Source organism: Haemaphysalis longicornis, unplaced genomic scaffold, assembly GCF_048455015.1.
Source record: "Haemaphysalis longicornis isolate Haplotype H1 unplaced genomic scaffold, Haemaphysalis longicornis Haplotype H1 scaffold_15, whole genome shotgun sequence".
Lineage (NCBI taxonomy): Eukaryota > Metazoa > Arthropoda > Arachnida > Ixodida > Ixodidae > Haemaphysalis > Haemaphysalis longicornis.
In genome coordinates, this window is record NW_027526257.1 from 7,001,804 (window position 1) to 7,026,591 (window position 24,788).

General features: G+C 49.4%; 1 protein-coding gene across 1 annotated transcript in view; it reads right to left on the reverse strand.

Annotated features, from left to right (window-relative positions):
* LOC144165788 (trafficking protein particle complex subunit 9-like) overlaps positions 1–24,788 on the reverse strand; it is a 94,704-nt gene that overhangs the window by 10,660 nt on the left and 59,256 nt on the right. The window contains exons 19-23 of the mRNA XM_077695562.1: positions 23,133–23,282; positions 20,018–20,144; positions 19,277–19,370; positions 7,053–7,151; positions 3,808–3,932 (exon numbers count right to left, since the gene is read on the reverse strand). Coding sequence (XP_077551688.1) covers positions 3,808–3,932; positions 7,053–7,151; positions 19,277–19,370; positions 20,018–20,144; positions 23,133–23,282 — 595 coding nt within the window. The remainder of the gene's footprint in view (positions 1–3,807; positions 3,933–7,052; positions 7,152–19,276; positions 19,371–20,017; positions 20,145–23,132; positions 23,283–24,788) is intronic.

Genomic DNA, 24,788 nt, shown 5'->3' on the forward strand with positions numbered 1-24,788 from the left:
CAGAGCTGATAAGCTTGCCGAACCCGCAAATAAAGCTACATAATTAGGAAAAAAGGCAATGGCCATGCGACCCACTAGCTCATTTACCGCAACAGAACCTATGATGTCATACCAGACAGCTCTGCGATTGGCGGAGGCCGGCAAAAGCAAACGCACATTAGGCAGAGCTGATAAGCTTGCCGAACCCGCAAATAAAGCTACATAATTAGGAAAAAAGGCAATGGCCATGCGACCCACTAGCTCATTTACCGCAACAGAACCTATGATGTTATACCAGACAGCTCTGCGATTGGCGGAGGCCGGCAAAAGCAAACGCACATTAGGCAGAGCTGATAAGCTTGCCGAACCCGCAAATAAAGCTACATAATTAGGAAAAAAAGCAATGGCCATGCGACCCACTAGCTCATTTACCGCAACAGAACCTATGATGTCATACCAGACAGCTCTGCGATTGGCGGAGGCTGGCAAAAGCAAACGCACATTAGGCAGAGCTGATAAGCTTGCCGAACCCGCAAATAAAGCTACATAATTAGGAAAAAAAGCAATGGCCATGCGACCCACTAGCTCATTTACCGCAACAGAACCTATGATGTCATACCAGACAGCTCTGCGATTGGCGGAGGCCGGCAAAAGCAAACGCACATTAGGCAGAGCTGATAAGCTTGCCGAACCCGCAAATAAAGCTACATAATTAGGAAAAAAGGCAATGGCCATGCGACCCACTAGCTCATTTACCGCAACAGAACCTATGACGTCATACCAGACAGCTCTGCGATTGGCGGAGGCCGGCAAAAGCAAACGCACATTAGGCAGAGCTGATAAGCTTGCCGAACCCGCAAATAAAGCTACATAATTAGGAAAAAAGGCAATGGCCATGCGACCCACTAGCTCATTTACCGCAACAGAACCTATGACGTCATACCAGACAGCTCTGCGATTGGCGGAGGCCGGCAAAAGCAAACGCACATTAGGCAGAGCTGATAAGCTTGCCGAACCCGCAAATAAAGCTACTTAATTAGGAAAAAAGGCAATGGCCATGCGACCCACTAGCTCATTTACCGCAACAGAACCTATGACGTCATACCAGACAGCTCTGCGATTGGCGGAGGCCGGCAAAAGCAAACGCACATTAGGCAGAGCTGATAAGCTTGCCGAACCCGCAAATAAAGCTACATAATTAGGAAAAAAAGCAATGGCCATGCGACCCACTAGCTCATTTACCGCAACAGAACCTATGATGTCATACCAGACAGCTCTGCGATTGGCGGAGGCCGGCAAAAGCAAACGCACATTAGGCAGAGCTGATAAGCTTGCCGAACCCGCAAATAAAGCTACATAATTAGGAAAAAAAGCAATGGCCATGCGACCCACTAGCTCATTTACCGCAACAGAACCTATGATGTCATACCAGACAGCTCTGCGATTGGCGGAGGCCGGCAAAAGCAAACGCACATTAGGCAGAGCTGATAAGCTTGCCGAACCCGCAAATAAAGCTACATAATTAGGAAAAAAGGCAATGGCCATGCGACCCACTAGCTCATTTACCGCAACAGAACCTATGACGTCATACCAGACAGCTCTGCGATTGGCGGAGGCCGGCAAAAGCAAACGCACATTAGGCAGAGCTGATAAGCTTGCCGAACCCGCAAATAAAGCTACATAATTAGGAAAAAAAGCAATGGCCATGCGACCCACTAGCTCATTTACCGCAACAGAACCTATGATGTCATACCAGACAGCTCTGCGATTGGCGGAGGCCGGCAAAAGCAAACGCACATTAGGCAGAGCTGATAAGCTTGCCGAACCCGCAAATAAAGCTACATAATTAGGAAAAAAGGCAATGGCCATGCGACCCACTAGCTCATTTACCGCAACAGAACCTATGATGTCATACCAGACAGCTCTGCGATTGGCGGAGGCCGGCAAAAGCAAACGCACATTAGGCAGAGCTGATAAGCTTGCCGAACCCGCAAATAAAGCTACATAATTAGGAAAAAAGGCAATGGCCATGCGACCCACTAGCTCATTTACCGCAACAGAACCTATGACGTCATACCAGACAGCTCTGCGATTGGCGGAGGCCGGCAAAAGCAAACGCACATTAGGCAGAGCTGATAAGCTTGCCGAACCCGCAAATAAAGCTACATAATTAGGAAAAAAAGCAATGGCCATGCGACCCACTAGCTCATTTACCGCAACAGAACCTATGACGTTATACCAGACAGCTCTGCGATTGGCGGAGGCCGCCAAAGCAAATGCACATTAGGCAGAGCTTATAAGCTTGCCGAACCCGCTATTTGCGCTTAAATTTAGGGCACATTCTTTTTAAAGCCCTAAGAATGGTGGGAAAAACAGTGGAAGTTACGGAAGCACACGTAAACATAGAAGTACCGATGCATATACTGCTGTTGGTACTGCGCGCACTATGCTTGGTTTAGCTGCACAGGTCTGCGCGGCTTTGGGGTTGTCTCAGACGACACTGGCCGACTGACGCAAACGACGATGCCTTACGCGACCGTATTTGTCGAGCGACCGCTTTGTTTCACGAAAAGATTGTCTCCAGGAACAAAACAAGCCAGGTGCAAATACGTTCACAAACAAACCAAAGGCAGAAAACGGCTTGCTGCAGTGTGGTGGCGCCATCTAGGTTCACTAACGGTAAACAAGGCCCTGTGATGTCATTGCAGACCACGAAAACGCACGATTTAGCGGGAAAATCAAAATTTTAACTTCAATTAATTAATGTCTCAGTGAATGAAGCATCGTTTGCATTCGTACAAGCCCTGGGAACCCTATAAAATATGAAATCTTATGAATAACACAAACTTGGGTTTTGCCTTCGTGGCTCCTTTAAGAAGCGTCCGCTGGCCACAAACCCGGCTGTGCTACCTGCGGCACAAGGACTGCCACAACCAAGGGCCTTGATGACCATAATTTGAAATGAGGGATGCAGTGCATAAAGCTACAGTAGAACCTCATTACAAGACACACTGTTACAACAGACATTCGAATGAAAGCAGTTTGGTTGGTTTTCATATGTTTGCCATCTTAGCAACATTGCATACAGGGGGCCATGTTTACAAAAGACTCATTTTTTGGGTCCCTTGAGGGTCTCTTGTAACAAGGTTTTACTGTATTTAGCGTGCGCCCCTTTCTGGAAGCACACTAAAATGAACTGCAAGCTGGCTCTCCTACTACAAGCTTGGTCAATGATCAGTGCACAGTCCCAAAACTAGCTAACAGGGCCAGAACTTGGGGCCTTACTTAGCGCTTAAAAAATGAAGTTGAAGCTCGCAGGAGTAATGTTGGAAGATGCAAAACGAGTGTTGGGGATTATGAAACAAACTCGTTGAAAAGACAGTGCAAGCGCCTTTAAAAGAATGGGATAGAGCTAGGGCAGTCGTGCGATGTAGAAGATTGCTAAGATGTGGGCCCACTCAACTGTCGCAGCCCATGCACACGAGGTTTACCAAGTGCCCAAAAGCTACCCACAGGAGGAGACCGGAAGCTTTGCCATGCGGGAAGAAAGCTCGCCAAGCCCACCAACAGAAAAATCTGGCTCTTTCCCACGTTTCCCAAATAGGTCTCTGTCGAGCAATGGTCTCCCAGCTAGCCTTGCAAGCTGAATTTTACGGTTCCTTTGTGATTACCAGAGCTTTATCTTTTCCTAGTTTCAGGTGCCTTAGACCTGTCCTCCCCAACCCCTCACACTCTCATCTATTGCAGTGCAAAGCTACAAATTCTTGCCAACCCTTCAGACTTCCTATCTTGGACCTTCCGTGTTTGGTTGGACATTCAATGGCATACCTGTTCGATGAAGAGCTTGTCGGAGCCGACAAAGACCAACTTGGAGTCGAGGCGGTAGCTGAGGGTGCCATTCTGCCGGTCCTGGTAGCCGACAGCCGAAAGCCACAGCCTCTGCAAGCTTCCCGCTGCACCATCACAAGCCTCACACTTAAAACCAGCATCAGGGCTTCCACAGCTGTAACAAGCTCAAAACGTGCTCCCAATGTTTGAAGCAAAATCCTGAACGAAAGTAGTACGTATGTTCAAACCCTACCCACGCATATGGTGGCCACACGCAGTAAACAATCCAGTCAACAACGAACGCACTTGCTTTCAACTCTTCCCTGCGTCGACCATAAGCCCGTCAGGTTGAATTTATTACAGTAAAAGCTCGTTAACTTGAACTCCAAGGGGACATCAGATGAGGTGGAATTAATGAAAGTTTGAACAAACGAAAGTGAAGCACAAAAGCAGTACAATGTGATCGTGGAGTCGTAAGAGCATGTCAGCAATTGAATGCTTGAAAAAAGGCCGACATGGAAAACTGCTTTTTATTGTTGATGGCGAAAGCTAGCGTTTTCTTTAACGAGCGAATGCAGCGGAAGGCCTCCTTCTCGCATACGCCAAAACTGAAGAAGAGACGAATAGCATTCCTCCAGGTCATTAGTTGCCGCACTGTTGCTTCATCTGCCACCCACTTGTGGTAACTGGCAGAGATAGGTTCTACGCTTCTGACCTCAGAAATAGTGCTGTCTGTGAGCATGCCCCAAACCCTGAACTCAAGTTCACATCAACGTAGTCCGCAGAGAAACTGCTTCCAGAACGTCTGCTCCGGGGGGTAGCTCTTACCCAATTTAAAGGGACCCTGCAACACTCTTTGAGCAGTGCAAGTAAACCTGCGTGACGTTTAGATTACACTGCCAGGAATACCTGAGCCAAATACTACATGTGCACGTGAAGCGGTGAGCGCGGAAATCGCCGTGAAAGACGTGGAAAAACCAACCGCGCTCTCTAAGAGTTCTCCTCATTATGCACCCCTGGCATGGCCTAAACGACGTCACTGAGGCCATGGCTGTCCCATTGGCTGTCGCTGGTGAGCTTCGCGGCTTATTTCTCGCACTTCCTGTGACAATTCGCCGTCCTCGGCGCTGTGCACCAACCTCTTCTATGCCTGAACCTGTACGCAGTTTTGACATTTCTTTTATGTTATGAGTGCACGTGGAGTTTGAGTGATAAACTCAATACTCCCCTTTCGGACAGATCACATGACAACAAATGTTTATTGCTTCAAAAACGCCCTACCAGCCTGACCGAGCGCTTGCGATCGGGCAGCCGTGCCTGCCTTTTTGTGGCACCGAACGGGTAATAGACCCCTTCACGTTTCGGAGAAAAGGCGAGAACTCCCCGGCCTGTCATATATCGAAGGCCGCCGGAGAAGACGCCGCGAGCCGCCCCTCTCTCCGGGAGAGAGCACACAGCTTTCGTCGCGTTGTCCACGGTCAAGTTGAGAGAAAACAATTATGTGCGATTTCTCATCGCACTTAGTTTCGGTGATAGTGAACGGATTTTCATAATTCTTGCGGGAGGAGATTGCTGGGACAATAGACTTTACCTTACAACACATTCCAAATAGTCGATGGCAAGTGTTGCAGGGGGTTCTCTTTAAGTTCCCTCTTTGCTTTTCTCTGCTTTCCGGAGGCGACGAATCCTCGTAAGCAGCAGGGCCATTTCTCTCGCCATGTGCCAGGCCCCAAACTGCCGGTGTGGTGCCCATATGTGTTTCAAATTATCCTTGGCGAAAGCCCCACACATTCGAATTAACAGGCTTTTCAATGCACAGGCTTGTATGAAGACTTGGCCGGACCAAATAGTACAGTTCGAATTATCCATAAATTCGAATTATTGAAGTTTGAATTAACTAGCTTGCATTGCACCTGCTTGTATATATGATTAGCTAGATAAGAAAGACGTAATACCTGTAGGTGAGGGGACTGCGCTAAAATTCTGCGAAATCTTGTAATTCAACCCCAACACAAACATTCCACCAAAATTAAGCAATTTGTTTAGTTCGAATTAGGTAAAATTAGTTAGACAGGACTGCACTTGCGAGTTGTTTCTGATACAGAGCAGCAGTACTGTGAGGATAAATTGTGCCGTTTCAAATGTGTATTTTAGCTTGAGGATGAGCCTTAAGATCTGGCCTTGTGTTTGCCAGCATTCCACCATAGGTGACCTTACACTGCTCACATCTCCAGCAACTTTTGTTGGGGGGCGTTTCACCAGTGTAGCGGCACCACATAAATGCATGTAACGGCTGCAGCTGTGTAACAGTTGGACATACCCATAAGTTCTTTACTAGACAACAAAAAAAAGTACAATGTTTCAGAAATTATTCATGTATGGGCTCCACCGTGACTCAAGGGGGCCCACTGGTCTTAAAACAACTTCTTTTAATTTTCAAGTAAACTTCGTGAAACTTTTCAGAGTTGCTGCTTTTGTCCCAGTGATTTCAAGTATGGCATTATTTTTTTCAGTTGGTCAATTACTTCCCTAGATAATTAGAGATAATTAGCCATTTTTGGAGGAACAATAGACAAAACAGTGTTGGTCATAGAACTCTAAACTTTATGTTTTGCAGTACTATGAAACCTCGTGAATACAATAACCGAAGCAGTTTTTTTGATGCAGTGCTTGGAACAACTTTTAGAGCTCAATAAACTTCGGTGTTTCAAACAGGCATTCGAAGTGGTTCCTTGCCACTGGTGCCACCAATCAGGAACCTCCCCCGCGTGTACGAGATTTCGGCGCACATTAAAGATCCCGAGGTGGTCAACATTAATCCGGAGGACCCTGCACTACGGCGCGACTCATCCCCTGCGTTGCGTCGGTGCGTTAAACCCTACAATCAAAACCCAAGTGGAGCAGCCCAACTTCGCATCTGAGCCGAATGACAGTTGCTCCAAATGACATTTGAACGCCAGTGTAGCAGGGGTATTAAACTTTTGCCTCTTTCCTTGGCTATTTTACGAGTTGTTTAGCAATATGTTCGCATCACCGCGAACGCATGCTGCTGTCATTCATTTCTTGTTGCCTTCCCGCAGTTCCACGAAAGACATACCAGCTGGGTTCCATCGTACTCAGACGTCGTACTAAGTACGACGTCTCAGAGCTAACATTCCAGCACACTGCGATACGTGCGATAGCACACACGGAGTGTTCAACTCCGCACAAGTTATAACCACAGTCAGGTTCGGAGGAGCACTCACGCGAGACGTTCCTCAGCAGCACACTGAGCCTCAGGGGTTCGCCAACCGGGAACACGTACTCCTGCTCGGGGCTGTGCACGCGACCGTCCACCTGCACCTCTGCGCGTGGAAGGGCACACCGGTCACCACTGGTCAGTCACCAGAAAGACACAACAGCAAAACGGAACACCTTGCATGCGAGAGAAACTTCTTGGGCGAGTTGGCAGTGCATCAAGAGAAGTAACCAGCGCACAGAATAGAAATGGGCCCACACGAGCACTCACACTGCCCGTCCTCTTTCCCGTCCACCTGTGCACTAATTAGTGCATTAGTATATTAGCGCAGAAAGATAGCGCAGAAAGATGGCACAGAAGATAGAAAGGTACGGGACAAATGGCAGTGCCATGTTTGTCCCATGTTTGTTCGTTAGCATTCATCCCGTGTATTTAAATCCTCTGTCCTGCCTATCGGTGCTAATGTCCTCATTATAAAAAAAAAACTGACTGCCCAGCTTTTCATTTTTAATAGCACTGATTAGTATTTTCACACGTACAAATATGCAGTTTGTTCCTCGGTAATGCTGGCTGCCCATTGCATACTGAAATAGACTGCTACTGCATGCACAACCTACAGAGAGGTTAATTCACGGGTCCAAAAATACACTTGAAGGTATACAATTGAAAAATACACTTGAAAGGTAAAAGACACGGGTGTAAGAGACAATCGGGTATAAGAGACACTATTCACCCACACGAATGGCCACCCTATCTTTCCCATTAAAGTAACCTCTTTTACTAGAGAGATCGGATGTAGAAGATAGTTGGTAATAAAGGACAAGTTATCCTTGAAGTTTAGTCAATGATCTCGCTTGTAACAGACAGGTTAACTTTAGATGCGCTGCCACCAGCTGCTAACTGCACTTGTGTGTGATGTGGAATCAAAGGGGGACGACACACGCCCGCAGTCACTATATTTATTATAGCTTCAGCAAACACACAGTGGTTCCGTCAGCTATGAAATGATGACGACAAGCCCTGACAACGAAAATACAATTACCGCCATGCGTACGAGTGCGACCGTGCATGTGGGCTTCTGCACAAGCCAAGAATACTAGGAGCGTGCAGTGGGCTCTCCCAATGGTGTAGCTCCCATTCAAGAAGCATCGCAAATTTCGAGTCCTGCGAGCCTGATGAATAGCCAGAGCACACAGCGGAAGAAGCTGCACACTCTGGTTATTCATCAGGCTTGTGAACTCGACATCTACAATTCATCTTGTAAAAAACATTGCAGCCCCGAAGCAAACAAAGATTCAGAACCACTTCATAAATTGTGGGGGCAAAAGATAAATTAGAATAAACCTTTTGCAACATGATGTAGCATTCTTTCAAGCTTATTTTAGTCGTACAGTACCCACACTGAAATAAGGGATGATTAGTAAGTGAAAACGTCGTACCCTGCTTATAAGAGACATCTAAAATAAGAGACGGAAACTTCTCCCCGGTACGTGTTCCTAATAAAGAGGTTCAACTGTAAGCAGCGCAGAAGACAGGAACACATACATCGATGCACATGAACCACCGTTAAATATTCCTTTGAAGGAGGCTCGTGTCTTGCGATTGGTTCGCTTATTGCAGTCAAGGACAAGGCAGGCCAATAACAATGCACTGCCCCACAGACAAATCAAGCAAACCCGTATTGTCTCAGCATACGTTAAAATGGGTTTGCAAAGCACAGAAGAGTCTTTCGGCAGTACTGCTTGATAAGTCCTAACGCAATGCTGTTGAAATGTGAGAAATGTAGCTCAAAATGCGCTACAACGTCATCCAGGCTAATTTGAAACTGCGAATTTAGGGCATGCCTCACTGCATTCAAAGTTTTTAAGGCAGTAGTAGCACTCTTAAACCTTCCGGGGTTTTACAATCCAAGGCTACACCCGTGCCACGAGGTGTGCTGTAGAGAACGGTGTGGGGGCCCGTGTTCCCCTACGCCTCGCCTGCACATGTTTCCGCGAGCTGGGAGCCGCCATTTTGGGCAGCCGGCGCGTCACGTAGGTCGTGACCTCTTCATGACCCCGCGCGACGCGCCGAACCGGCTTGCCGCGAACGTGTGCGCGAGGGAAGGAGGACCAGTTTGTCACCTTCCTTAGCGCCACCCTCTCCCCGACCTGGGGAAGACCTCCTCTCCCCTCCGAGCTGACCTGCGGGACAAACAAGCACTCCGGCAGGGAGTCGACTGGGCGATTTGGTCGGAGTCGGTTGGCTCGGCTGTGCCTACGCCGAATGCCCCGATGACGGTGAACCCAGTTGGGTCCACGGACTCTGCCGAGAGATTCTGCCCTGATCGGTCGCCTCGGGATGCCTCCCCTGCTCCCGCGGCCGTGATGACGGATATCGAGGTCTGAGCCCAGCGGCTTGAGCGAGCGACAGGAGCCACTGTCTCCCCGCGAGCGATAGTCGTGTTGTCTGGTGTATGCACTGTATCTGCCAGGCAATAAAGCCTCACTTTGGATTGCCGGAGCCTGTCTACCGCATGTGAGTACTCGAACCCGTGCGCGAGTCTTCGGATTCCGCAGGGCTAGTGTACGGCGCGTAGCGTTCTCTAGCAAAGCTAGCCGGGGTCCTCTGCTATCCCGTACGTTAGCCCACATTGGCGCCCAACCAAGGTTTTTTGCGATGACAGGGCGGCACCCCCGCTTCTCGTTGCTTGATTCCGAAGTTGAGGGCTGGTTGTCGAACGAGATTGCTTGTGGTAACGGCTTGCGGGACGCCACTGTCGACCCGCTGCTGTCTGCCACCGTGCTTACGCCAGAGCTTTGTCGAGGCGGCGCCGATCTCCCCGATAACCGACGCGCCGCGCAGGAGAGTTACGGGAGCCATCCCACTTCTGCCGGCGTGAGGCACTCCGACAGCGCGAGGGATGAATACCGAGTCCCGCGCCTGTCGGCCGCCACCACTACGCCCAGGCCCCTCTGGGGCCCAGGCAGCGCTATCCTAGCAGGCAACCAAAGCGCCGCGCGGGAGAGTCACGGGAGCTATCATCCCACTCCTGCCGGCGTGCCGCACGGTGTCGGCGGGCGGAACGCTTCTTGCGACCACCTGCCGTCACCACGGGCTGCAACGAGATCATGCCCTCCGGGCCTTGGTCGTAGCAGCCCAGCGGATATGTTTGCAAAGGAGGAGCTGCGCCGCAGCTCTAGCGCACCCGACCCCGCCGTGTACGAGCCTCACGGCTCTAGCGGTGCGGCGGTCGCATCGTTCGCCGACGCGCTTGCGCCACGAACGTACCCCACCACGCAGACCTCGCAAGCGGTTACGGCTAGGGCGCCGAGGAACCACCCCTGCCTTCGGCAGCAGTCGATCTCGCACAAGCCCTGATCAACGCGGTGCGCGCACAACCGAGCGTCAGGCCTAAGAGCTCGCTCGGTAGCCTCAGAATACCCGAGTACGGCGGTTACTCTGACCGCATGAGTGCTACGGAGTACCTCGAGGCGCTGCACCGCTATCAGGAGGCGTCGGGTATGGACGGCCTATATCGCTGACCGCCCAGGCTGCACGGTGGTACCGGCTGGTGGGGCGCGACGCTCGTACGATGGGAGAATTTGAAGCGCTACTACGAGCGCCGCATGTTGAACGAGCTAGAGATGCGAACTCAACACCGAGATGAGTCTCTGCTCGAATACGTCAGGGCAATGCAGGAGTTGTTTTTGCTCGCAAAGCCCATGGCGTCGGAGGCGGAAAAGGTTGAGAGGGTGACGAGACAAGCCCACCCAACTTTTGCAGCGTACCTTCGAGGCAGTCAGTTTGCCAACCTCAATGAACTGGCCAGCGAAGCAAAACGCATCCAAGCCGATATTCTAGCTGCTCGCAGCTATCGGCCGCCTCCCCCAGCCCACGCCACGCTGGAGCCAAGGTGCGCATGGCAGGGTGCGTCCCCACCGCCCATGCCGCGCGCCGCGGCAACAGCAGCGTACGCGGAGAGCACGGAAATAGAAGGTCTCTTTTTTTTGCCTGCTCAGAGCAGCTCTGAGCAGTTCCAAGCAGCCCAAAGCTGCTCCCGTCATAGATGTTCTACGAGCAAATAAAATACGGAGGTGCTTGGAGCTGCTCAGAGCAGCTTTGAGCAGGCAAAACAAAGAGACCAAGAGCCGCGCGATGTGTCGGAGCGCGCGCTCGACCCGTACTCGTACGCCATGCGGGCGCGTTCTGACGCCCAGCAAGGCATGCCGCGGCACGGCTACGGCCGGGGACAAAACGCGCATGAGGAACCCAACAGCTACGCCCGTGTGGAAAGCTCGAGGGGACCGAACGCGCAGCGCGGCAGTCAGGGTGCAGTAGCGCACTCGGAACCCAACCGCTACGCCCAAGTGGCAAGTAGAGGTGTGCGCCGAGACGTCGGCGCGCCGCCGCCGACTGTTCTGGCCGCGCCGCCGCCGCCGACACTAACTGATCGGCGCGCCGCCGCCGCCGCCGCCGCCGACGTATTGTTTCGGCGTGATCGGCGCGGCATTTACGTATATAGAATAAAAATGACTTTTAAAAATTAATCCAGCTTTGTTTGAGATTTCGTGTTTTGTTCAAATTTTTTTTCATGCCTCGGGCATTTTTCAATGTCACGTAGGAGAATAATGAAGCAACAGAAAACAAAAGCAACCCTGCTCTCCGCTCATCTGCGCATGCGTGTCGTCTCTAGCCAGAGCAACGTGGGATTGCCTAACTACTCTTTCGCGCGCAAAATGGCGCAACGAGAAGCAGCGGCCTCTGCTACGGTAGCCACGGCCTCGAAACGCCGGAATGACGGCTTGACGGTCGCGTGTACTGAGGTTGCGGATGGAATCGGCGACATATCTGCAACTTGTTGCGAGGAAGAAATTCCTGGCCCCGATGTGTTTAAGATGCCGATTGGAAGTTTTCGGATTGTTCCTTTGCATTCGAAGGGGAAGTCTAGTTTTGTTTGGAAACATTTTGGACGCCTAGCATACATCACGGTGGGAAAGCAGAAGACAGTTGGAACGGACTACTACTGCAAGAGCTGCTTGACCAACTCCTCAAAGAAGGAAGGCTCAAAGCCTTTCGAATCGTAAGTAGCGCTCCTTTGTTTCTCTAAGTAACTGAGCCGTTGGCTGGCGCCTCGTAGGAATTGTGAAATTTGTGAGACTAAATACCGTGCAGTGCGCTCCTCAGCTGTTGTGCTCGCGAGACCGGCTGCCGTTTTCGCGACCGTACATCAGGACGCCCGTCTAGAGTTCAGAGTTCACATACGTTGAAATTGACGGTGAAATGCGCGCATATCACCTCGCAGGAATTAGCATAGTTTCGGGTTCGGGTGAGGGGGCCGGGGGTGGGGGGGGGGGGTGGGGGGGCGGAATTTCATAACGCCTACCAAGGCGCCTGCCAAACCGTTTGTTGTGAGCAGCCTAATCGTTTAGTTGTGAGAGTTTAAATAATCGCCTGTTTCCTCCGCAGCTGCAACGTGAAACGCTACGCGAGCACCGTAAGCACGTCGAACATGCAGAGACACTTGATGGATGTCCATAAACTGCAAGACGACTGCAAGAAGGCGGCGACAGTCAAAGATTATTTCCGAATGGTTCCTGTGGTTCCTGTGTGTTGGGCACGGCCTACACAACTTGGTCATCAAGGACGGATTTGGAAGCGTCCCAAGACTCCACGATTTGCTGGTCAACTGCCGTGACATTGTGAAGACTGTGCACTACCGGGTCTCCGACCTGGAGGAGCTCGCGGACTCGGAACTGAATGCTGCAGTACAGTCGTTGGTCAGTTTTCACCAACAGTTTGCAACGAGTACCCGTCTATAGCGTAAAAATTTTTCGAGGCATTTCTTTTCTTCGTAAAACACATGTGTACAGGTTTTTTTCAGGTTTAATGACATGTGCCGCTTGTGACACCACAGCTGAATGTTGTCCAAATCGCGTTGGATGTAGCGGAACGATTTTTTTAATGGCTGGCCTTTTTTTAATTTGCGGTTCCGGTTTCGGCGCCGCCGGCGCCGCCGCCGCGCGCCGCCGCCGACAAAAAACGACCACCACGCCGCCGCCGGTCAAAACCGACACGGCGCACACCTCTAGTGGCAAGCCAAGGGAACCCGCCAGCGTTGCGCGGACAGCGGCCTCCGGCTGCGCAGTCGCATCGCGGCATCGTCTGCTACAAGTGCCGCGCAACGGGCCACTATGCCCGCGCGTGCACCGCTCCCTGCCCGGCGCCGGAAAGGCAGCGCAATTCGGGAAACGCCAGCCGCCGTCGGTGAGCACTTCGTCGCCGACGGCTATGGCTACATTAGGTGGTGAGCCTGAGCCCCTAATCCCGATGGCGTGCAGGGTGAAACGCCCCAACGCACGAGCGCCTTTCATCGCCCTTACGATCGCTGGTCGAAAGTTTGCGGCGTTGCTGGACAGCGGAGCGTCTGTTACGCTGTTCGGCGATGATGTCCTCGCTCATTTGCATCGGAGAGCTATTCGATTGCGAGCTTGCGACATCGCTTTCCACCTAGCGAGCGGGAAAGCCAACTCAGGCGCGGCTCGGCGAGGTTGGTGGTCCGATGGGAGAAACGAGTGCGACGCCACAGATTCGTACATCTCCCGGGCCTCACAGTGCCTGTAATTCTCGGCCGTGATTTTCTGGCTATTGACATTGCCAACGGCGGGTATAGGGAAGGCGTTCATGCAGCCCTGCTCCCGTTTGCAAAGCTGGCCGAGGTATCGGAAGCGCGCTCCGCTCCGAATATCTCGCGCGCGCGCGGCAAAAACGCAACGCTGCCGGAGACGCTTTGCACTCCGGAGGCCGCGCGAGCGGGCAGGGAAGCCATGTCTCCCACCCGCGCAGCCGCCGCCGCGACGGTAGCTCGACGAGCGCGCCTTGCGCTCCCGAGAGCTCGCGCGGGCGCTCACCGCATCTCGCGGCGCCCCACGCACCCTCCCATCGCGCAGCGTAACAAAGGGAGCCCCGAAGGGACGGCTGCCACCCCGCGCCGAATCCCGGGCAACCCCCCCTTACCGCCCATGCCGGCAGTAGCCCCTGCCTACAATTCCGGTACGGCGTTCAGCAGCGAAGAGTTCCTTAAGGGTGAGCAGAACTATCCGTTTTGTAAATAGCCTGTACATAATATGGATATATTGTTTTTTTTGTTGTTGTTGTCTTTGTTGGGCTCAGGGAAGAGCCGTGCTCTGAGATGGAGAGAGGTGGCGCGGCCACCGGGTGTCCGGTAACAGCTGGTATTGCTGTCGGCACCAAGTTGTAAATATTTGTGAACCCGAATCATTGACAGGCCAGGAAGAGCCGAAAGTCTGAGGAGGGGGGCGGCGCGGCCGCCGTGGCGTCCGCTAACAGCTCGTATTGCTGTCGGCGCCGAGCGCAAAGCAGTTCGTATTGCTGCAGGCGCGTTTATTTGTTTGTTTGAATGTTTTGCTTTGTTGGTTTTCTGGTTGTTCTTTTTCTGGTAGGTTACGTTTCTGCTCAACCTAAGGGGAACTTCTGCTGATATACATCCCATCGAAGGAGGCCTCTGACCCCTTCAAGGTGGTTATCTCGCGCAGTCTGCGAAGAGCGGTTTTTGAGCTCTTTATGCGACTCGTGGGCGGCCGGTCACGAGTGGGGCCAAAGGCTTACATTTTAAGTTCTGCCACTCCGTGATTTGGCTTGATAACCTCGAATGTAGTGTGCGATACCGGTGGCGGCCTACTGCCCTGAGCACACGAAATTCCGGGTTATCGAACCGCTGCACCAGTGTTAGGGTTCCTTTTTTTGGCCCTAGCCTGGCCCGAGCACACTGTTTCGCTTTCCCACTCGGAAAGCAGTAGCAGGGAAGTTGGGCGTTGTTTTGCTGTTACTCCCAACTTGTTTCTGCAGCACATCCCCCCTGGCGTTTGTCCCCGGTCTGGTCATGTCGCCCGCAGCCACACCACACGCGGCCGGTTCCAGCAGCCGCTGGTGCCTACCATCGCTGGCAGCCCAGGCCCCGTCCTCAGGCCGCAGCCCGCTGGACGCGGTTCAGCGACGATCAAGATGCGGCCTCCTGAGCAGGCACACAGGGCGCCTCTCCGAGGCACCTGCCACGGGCGCTCCACTGGCAGCACACGAGCACTCCAAAAGCTGCTCTTCTGGGCTGGTCCCTGGTGGGCCCGGCCTGCACACTGTCGGGGCCACGACCCTGTGTCGACTGGCTCTTCTTGTGCCCTCACGACCATGGCGGCCGTCTCTGTGGCGGACGCTGGTGGCCTTTCCGGACGAACGACTGGCTTAAGAGGCCCCTTCTGTCTGAGGAGACGTCGGCCCGCCTGCTGCCTCGGCCTGCGGTTTACACCTGCCGCTCTCGCCTGCTGTTTACATCTGCTGCCCCGACCTGCTGTTCCTGGACTGCCCTACCTCCGGTGACTACAAGGACGCGCTGGACTGAAGGTGTGTCGTGGACTGTGCGTGTGGTGTGGTGCTGCTTCGAACTGCTAGGAACTTTGCGGACCTTTGTTGACCGGGGGTGAGTGCTGTTAACTTTGGGGATGTGTTGCGCTTTTGCTCGGCAGCGGTTGTCCAAGCAGTGCAGGCTCAGTCTTGAGGAGGGGGGGATTGTGGGGGCCCGTGTTCCCCTACGCCTCGCCTGCACATGTTTCCGCGAGCTGGGAGCCGCCATTTTGGGCAGCCGGCGCGTCACGTAGGTCGTGACCTCTTCATGACCCCGCGCGACGCGCCGAACCGGCTTGCCGCGAACGTGTGCGCGAGGGAAGGAGGACCAGTTTGTCACCTTCCTTAGCGCCACCCTCTCCCCGACCTGGGGAAGACCTCCTCTCCCCTCCGAGCTGACCTGCGGGACAAACAAGCACTCCGGCAGGGAGTCGACTGGGCGATTTGGTCGGAGTCGGTTGGCTCGGCTGTGCCTACGCCGAATGCCCCGATGACGGTGAACCCAGTTGGGTCCACGGACTCTGCCGAGAGATTCTGCCCTGATCGGTCGCCTCGGGATGCCTCCCCTGCTCCCGCGGCCGTGATGACGGATATCGAGGTCTGAGCCCAGCGGCTTGAGCGAGCGACAGGAGCCACTGTCTCCCCGCGAGCGATAGTCGTGTTGTCTGGTGTATGCACTGTATCTGCCAGGCAATAAAGCCTCACTTTGGATTGCCGGAGCCTGTCTACCGCATGTGAGTACTCGAACCCGTGCGCGAGTCTTCGGATTCCGCAGGGCTAGTGTACGGCGCGTAGCGTTCTCTAGCAAAGCTAGCCGGGGTCCTCTGCTATCCCGTACGTTAGCCCACAACGGCTACAGGCTAATTTAGACCACCCAAATCTGAAATCTGAAATCTCAACAGGCAGGCATTTTTCATTTTTCACCTCCATTAGCTAAAGGCATAGACAGGGTTCGTACAGGCTTCAAAAGCAAAAATTTAAGGGTTTTCAAGGACTTTCAAGGACCAGAAAACCCATTTTCAAGGTCCCAGTGTAGTGTTTTATCTGAGATTATTTCTAGCTTTTTCAACACAATGCAAAAGTTTTTTTCTTGCACAATACTTAAGCACATCAATGCACATTGAGATAGGTGCTAACGGGTTCATGAATGCTCCCCCACCTTTTTTTATTTCACGGTTGGTGTTTTTCTTTTTTCTTGCTGTTTTGCTCAGGCTGTCTGATTTCAAAACTTAGTTAATTCTGCCTGCGTCTCTTGCTTTGTCAGCAAGGGTATCAGCTGAAATTAAATAGAGAGTGTAGCTGCAAGGCAGGACAAACTATGTACACGTCCACCATTTGCACGTAAAAACAAGCGCAGATGGACCATATGAGGCACAGCAAACATGCAATGAGCAAGCATCCACAGACTAGATGGAAGATGCAAGATAGAGAACACAAGCCGGCCTTCACTGGATTGTGTCCTGGCATGGATTGGGTTGAGAAGTGCCTGCTCCCAATGTTGCCTCATAATGAAAATTCACCAAACTTGTTGCAATTTCATGCAATACACTGAAATTTGATTGTTACAATGTTTCTTTACATTTGTTAACGCCTAAAATCTACGACAAACACTTTAAATTCTCGTGAAAAGACAGGGCCATTGATTCTCTCCAGGATAATCAAGGGTTTTCAAGGATGATTTAAAAATTCCAGGACTTTCAAGGCCTTGAAATAGGGACTTCTAAATTCAAGAGGTTTCAAGGTTTTTAAGGACCTGTGCGAACCCTGCATAGAGCTCAGTTGGTAGAGTGGCTGCCCTCGATGGGCAGTAGTCCCACGTTGGAATCCTGGACCGGAATGAATTTTTCTTCAAATATGAACTTTCTCAGAAAGCACCAAATTTTCCTGCACAGAAAAACTTTCCCCCGGAAACTGGTTGACGATTTAACTAACCTCCGAACAACGTTTCACCTGTCCACACACACTGTTGTACAGATTTTTTGGGGATATCAGTTGCGGCGCTTGTTACAAAATGACCGCTTCTCAATGCCTCTTTTTCTCAGGCTTGCATGCGCCATGCACATACAAGTGCGATTCACCACTTTCCCATTCCGGAACCCCGACGCAATCGCACGCATAGATAAACTATGCGCAACACTATTCACCCGTTTGTTATGTTAAACTAAAACTCGTGAAAAAAGTTTCCACAAGACGCTCTCATCTTTGAAATTCAGAAGGCTGTGGTAAGCCCACCAACCACCTTGCATTTTCACTCAATAGGCAAGTGGAATTCTCGACAGGAGCTCACTTCTTCCTCATGAAGCAAGAATGAGAAAACCCTTTTGACATTTTCCTGCCCACAGGAAAAATTGTGATTTTGGGAAGTGTAGCGCACCATTTTTTCCTGGTCGCAAAATATATGCAATATATGAGCGTATCATATCTAACTGTAATAGAGAAAATTTCCTTTGCAGTGGTAATCTTTTTAAAGAGAAATTTTTATTTAAAAAAAAAAGATAATAATAATGAAAACGCTGTTGAAAATGGGACAAACACAAAGAAATAAGCAAGAAGATTGGTGTTGCTCCACAAAAAAAATAACACAATAAATTTAACATAAATATCAGTGCGAACCTCCTGCAAATATCAAACGCCTAACTATAAATTTTCTTGACTTATGAAAAAAAAATGTTAGCACTGGTGGGTTTCGTGCCTCGTTCGAAACATAGCTTGGACACACATGCATTGCAGAAAACAAATGGTTTTCTGCTCCACGCTTTTTTCTTTTGTTTGCAGCACAATTCACAGTTTTGATACTTTCGCATTTTGTAGGGCTTCTTTTTAAGAGAGGTATCAGGTTGTGGGCCGGTTTCGCACACTGTCGCTTTCCATGCTGAAATCCGACGACGAAAAATTACCCTCAGAGTCAGTGCTACTAATGTCTTGTACAGTTGCGTGTAGAATTGTTCGAATCACTAAAAATGCGGTGTTTCCGTGGTTGCACAAAGCACAATGTCAACACCGTCTTAGTGTCATCTGGGCACCCATCAGAAGCCACCAGCGGAGCTTTAAAAAAATTTCAGCACACGAACAACAACAAAAAAAAAACTGTGGTTGATTCCTCTGTCATAGGAATCGGTAAAACACGAAAGTGAAACGGGCGGCGAAATCTGCCGTGAAATGAGCATGATTTGCGGGTACGCAGATGTCTTGTGGGTGTGCTTGGCGAGCGACGTCCCGCTAGCAAGTCGCTTCGGCAAAGGTGTACTGGCATCATTTCCGTGGCAAACATGACGTCAGTGAAATCTTGGTGTATCCCGGCATAGAACATTTTCGAGTTAAATTATAAAACCCGAAAACGAACAACCCTAAGTATAACGTACTCTTTAGTACTAAAGGTAGCTTCCCCACAAGAAGACCCTGTGTGCAGGAAAGCACCCTTTACAGGCTGCTTGCTTTGTTGCAGTGGCTTCACTTCCGTGACGGATATGACGTCATGGAAATCTTTGTGTATCCCGGAATAAAACACTTTCGTAACACGTGGATGTTAGTGGTGTCTTTACAACTCAGTAGATAGCGCCAGCTCTCAGTGAGCACTCGGAAAGCACCACATTGGAGTGGGAAAACGTCAAAATTTTAACTTGAAAGCGCTGACAGTATACTATAGATTTCAACAGGCATGGGCCCGAACGTGTTAAAGTGGTCGCCACAAAGCATTCTATGCGAAAATTCGCACTTGTCTACAGACAGAGGTGGAGGTTGAAGAATGGAATACATCCAATGGAACAGAAAAACTACGTAAACGTTAGCCGTCAATACAGAGAAGGAGATGGGGGAGATGTGGGTCTCACGTACCCCACTGAAGCGGCGACTGCACGATGGTGTCCAGCATGTGGGGCGTCCACGGAACCTCATCCAGGCTGGCCTCCCCACTCCTGTCCAGGGAGGGGTGCTGACACAGTCAAGGGGAAACGACCTCTCTGCGCAATGCGCTCTCTATCCATGCCCCCCTAAATCTTCACTGTTCACAGCAGTTCTGCCACCCCAATTGTAAACATTGCTCAGGTGTGTAGAAAATAGGTTCAACCTGTCTGCGGGTTTCCTTATGCAAAATTTCTTCTACAAAGAAGCAATTGAATCTTGCATAAATTTTTCCCTTCGTTCGGGTCAGTCGGTGCCTGCAACAATAACGGCGAACACACAAAGGCAGCCAGATTCCAATACATCGCTCTGGTCCACCATATGTCACTCGTACTATCCCCCACCCAACCGAGCCAATGGAACAGACAGATGGAAGCAAAGAGAAATTGCGCATCACTGAACGTTTACTAAACATAGCATAAGTTAACAAAATAAAGCTTGCTTTTCAAATTGGGGGACTTTGAATTAGGCGTGCTCACTTGTGTTGTTTCCACAGTTTTTCCTTCATGACTTACGGCAGGAGCTGCAAGCGCCTGACCACTACTTGAGCACTTGAGTATGCAAGGCTAGCGTGCCTGTTCCTCTTTGGCCGCTGAGCAGGCATGCTAACAGAGTGATTTTTGATGCATGGGGCCTGTGGGGAGTTTCGAAACAGATTTGTATTCATAAGGATATGAGCCACCAGCGGAGCGTCACGGCCTCCTTCAGGTGCTGGCGACAGGCCGCCTCCAGCCGAGACAGCCGCGCACTGCCGTCCTCCTCCTCCTCCTCCCCGCCGCCGTCACCCTCGCCTCCCGACGACCTGTGTCACACACATGTAGAAATGCACCACATCTCTCTCTCTCTCTCTCTCCGCTTGGGCATTAATTTAGCAACAAGCAAATTGATGAACAATGGAGACACTCGATATGACACTCAGTAAATACATTACCAACTTATCCCCATCACCACCAATATCAACTTCGTTGATAACTACTGCTCTCTATAACGATATTTACACTGTCTTATGCACTATTTATTGAGTTCTCAAATTTATTGCATTTCAGCACTAGAAATACCGTATTTATCGAATATAACGCGAGGTTTTCTTTCCCAAAATCCGTTGTCTCAAAGTCATATCCCGCCTTACATTCGAAGCTCAGAAATATACTTTCCTTTTTCGACTCTCAAAACTGCAGCCTCACCTTATAATCGTCACCGCCTTATAATCGAATAAATACGGTATTGCTTTATTACCCACAAGTTTGTGCAACGCAATACGTTTTTTTGTTTGCACCCTGTCGCTGTCCGGCCTGTGCGAACGGTGTACGCCATGGTCAAATTGCCAGGCCCAACTTTTGACTCTCTTTTCTGCCATAATGTGTATAATCATCATGGAAACAAATATAAATGAACAATGAAACAGCAAAAAATTTGAAGCTTGCACGAGATCACTGTCAGGGGTAATCAAATGTGGGCGTTATAATTTCAGCATTCTCAGTTGGTTATTGTCAGCAATACCCCCTCGGTTATTGCTCTGCCAAGGGTAATCGCAAACTTTCGATTCCACATAACACCTTTGTTCCCACTAAATTTCGCATAGTACTTTAGGCATTACTGCATTGAACTGCTCAGAGAAAAGTGGTGGCTACACAACATGAATGAGTTCAATATAGGATACTTTTATGACATGATCATCGCATTGATGTGAACTTATACCACAATCCTATTGCTCTATTTTCAATTATGTCGCTACTTTACGATACTTAAAAAAAAAAAAACACTCTCTCGCTGTTCTATCCAAGCTGTTAGGCATTGTACACTCCTGCGGATACAAGACACTACAGAAGCACTGCTCCTGGAGTTATTTGCAGCCACTACAGTGCAGCAACATACAGGGTTTGTACAGGCTTCAAAAGCGAAAATTCAAGGGTTTTCAAGGACTTTTAAGGACCAGAAAACACATTTTCAAGGTCCCCATCTAATGTTTTATCCGGGATTATTTATAACTTTTCCAACACAATGCAAAAGTTTTTATTGCACGATGCCTAAGCACATTAGTGCACATTTACATAAGTGCTAACGGGTTTGTAAATGCTCCCCCAGCTTTATTTTTTACCTTATGGCTGGTATTTAGAGTTTTTTTTTTTCCTTTTTGTTTGCTGAGGCTGTTTGATTTCAAAACTTAGTTAATGTTGCCTGCATCTCCTGCTTTGTCAACGAGAGTATCAGCTGATATTAAATCCGCAAGTGTTGCTGCAAGGCAGGATGAACTATGTACCCGTCCACCATTTGCACGTAAAAGCAAACGCTGATGGAGCGTATGAGGTACAGCAAACATGCAATGAAAGGCCGTCCACAAACTAGATGGAAGATGCAAGTTAAAGAACAAAAGCTGGCTTTCACTGGATTGTATCGTGACCAGGATTGGATTGACAAGTGCCTGCTCCCAATGTTGCCTTGTAATAATGAAAGTCCATGCACCAAACTTGTAATTTCACGCAATACACTGAAACTTGATTGTTACAATGTTTCTTTAGATTTGTTAGCACCTAAAATCCACGACAAACACTTTAAATTCTTGTGAAAAGACAGGGCCATTGATTCTCTCCGGAAAAATCAAGGGTTTTCAAGGACCATGTAAAAATTCCCGGACTTTCCAGGCCTTGAAATTGACACTTCTAAATTCAAGGGTTTTCAGGGTTTTCAAGGACCTGTGCGAACCCTGAACATAGAATTCTTCCATATAACAGATAGACGGAACACTTCTAAACAGGATGAAGTGTTTGCTTGGTTCCAAAGTAACTTCTTTGGAGAGTTCAGCTTTATTAGAATCGCAGAAAAGCTGTTTTAACACCCTGCGCCAATTCATTCGAGTAAAACAAAGTGCAGCGACAGTAATTATTTCTTCAATCCTATGACTGACTTATGCTGCCCTCTAAAATTAGTAATCTTGCTTTTGCTGTACCCATTATAATGCACACTGCCATTGCTTTTTATGTTACTTCTTCGCAGAGTTAGAATGCTGGAGTGCTCTCTTTAAGCCATCTTGTCTTAAGGATCTGGTTTTGCACATTTGTGCACTGTACGACGTCTTTAAATTATTGCAGCATCTACACCTCATGCATACTATGCTTTCTGTATTCATGGCTCTGCACCCAAGCTCTCATCGTGCTATCTGTAGTCACTTCAACCAAGTAAACAACAAAAAAAAATAAGTTAATGTCACACCTCGTTTGAAATAGCAAAAAATCTAAAATTCTGCGAACTCGCGTCTTTCAAGCAGAAACAGATACGAACCCATTCAATCTTACCCAATTTACAGTGGACAAAAAATTGACAACTTATGATTTCTCTTACGTTAAGCAAAGGTGTCATGGATCGAACAACTTTGAAGGTTTCTATGAAAACAAAATACAACTTCGCCCAACAAGACTCTGGTCACTGGAATTTCGTCATGTCATTTAGCTCCATTATAGCCACAAAAAGTGTTTTTTAAGTGCAAAAAAAAAAAAAGAAAAAGCGCGAGAAATGTTGAAAAAAGCTTTCGAATTTTGCACAATGCGCCGCCACATTACATGCTTTCCTTTTGGAATGTTTATTAGTTGTTTGAAGTCTGCGATAGAACTGGCAGCATTGTCACAGGGAGGAAGCAGTCTCTTTAATGGGCCAAACATACTTTGTCTTCGTGGACCCTCTAGAAACTACCTCGTAGCCTCAGATTAGAACAATAGAACTTGTTCTAGAGCCATGTGCTCTAGAACAATGAATGTCAAATCTTCAAGTGTCTTCCCCTGAAAGCGAAACTCACCCTTTCGCAGCACACCGCCGCACGGTGACCGGTATGCGGCAGGAGTCCTTGGCCTCGAGGAGCAGCGGCTGCCGTTCATCACCCGCTCTGAGCTCCAGCTCATGCTCCGTCTCGTTCCGCAGGTCCAGCACCAAGTGGCACTCCGTCGGACTGCGCGCACGCACACACGCAGAGAAATGCAGACACGCAACTCCATCACATCTCACACTGCTCCGCATCTAATAATGAAACATTTAAAGCCGTCCCACTCAATGTGAAAGAAGCTGTCGGAAGTGCAGAGCAGTGATCCACCATAATGGGCTGCGGTGCCGTTAGCAGGCATGAGACAGCTGAATAAGATTTGGGAGAAGTTTTTGGAGCAGCGAAATTTCGATTTTGGAGCAGAAGAACCTTGATTTGGAGCAGAATGATGACATTTATTATGTCACCTTAGGAGCCTAAAAATCAAATTTTTGGCAACTCAGCAGTTTTTAATTGGTTTTGAACGTACATAACACTGAAACAGCCTTTCAATTAAGTTTTCTTTTTCTGCCAGAGTATCACAAGGTACGAACTGCACTGCCACTTTACAAACCATTTTTAAATTCTTAGGCTCTATGCATAGTTAACGTGGAGTTCCATTGAAATTATCGAATTGAAAAATTAAGCAATCGTAAGACATTTTTTATTATCATGTGAATGCCGAAATTATTATTTTTGTAATCCCATACTCGGCTTTAAGCACAAGTGTAGAGCCACAGCAAAAGTTGCGCAAAGCGAGGTCGTGGCACCCCACCAGCCCTCCCATTTCAATCCCCAATGTGCACGTTCTCTACGATCGTAATTTGAGTAACGTTGGTATGTTTAGCCCTCTCTCTTTTGGAATCGAATTTCGCTTCAGATAGTTAACCATTATTACTAATGTGCAATAATAGCCCGTCCCGCTATCAGACATTGCTTGATCACTTTGCGGCGATGTAGCCTGCGCCGCTGCTTCTGCAGTGTCATCGTCCCATTCCCACCGCTCGCAAGCTCGCTGTCAAAGGCAGCAATAACTCGATGTTTTATAACACCGCTAGGAGCCTGAAATTTCACTTCAAGCATGCTCCGCGCCTTGCACTCAAGGCCGAAACACGGCAAATTCGCGGACACCACGTTGAATTTTGATAAACTCCCGTCCTTCGAGTCGCGCAACTTCCCGCAACAGAACAAACGACTACATGTAAACCCAGCCACCCCCATAACCAAAACCACGGTAGAAATCGGTGAAGAGCACTGTGCCTGAACCTCGAGCAACTGCTTGGCCCAACGGTCATATTTTCCAATCTTCACCACACCAGGAAGGCAGCGCCCAGTAATGCCGTTCCGGACATACAGCGCTCAGATAATTGCAGTTGTTTCATCAACTTGCAGAAGTAGTTTTCGTCTCAGTACACATAAGTATTTTTTCTGCAGGCCTTTGCAATTGTTTCGATGAGAAAAACTTAAAAACTCACAGAATATAACATGTGCAACCCGACATTGTGACTTTGGAAAAACTATCTTGGGGACAATTTTATGCAGGTTCTTCATTGAATGATTAATCAATTAAACCTTTACAAACAGCAACACCTTGGAGATGCTAAAAAAGTAAGCCATCAGTAAAAATTTCCCCCCCCTGAAACTGACAGGAGCGTT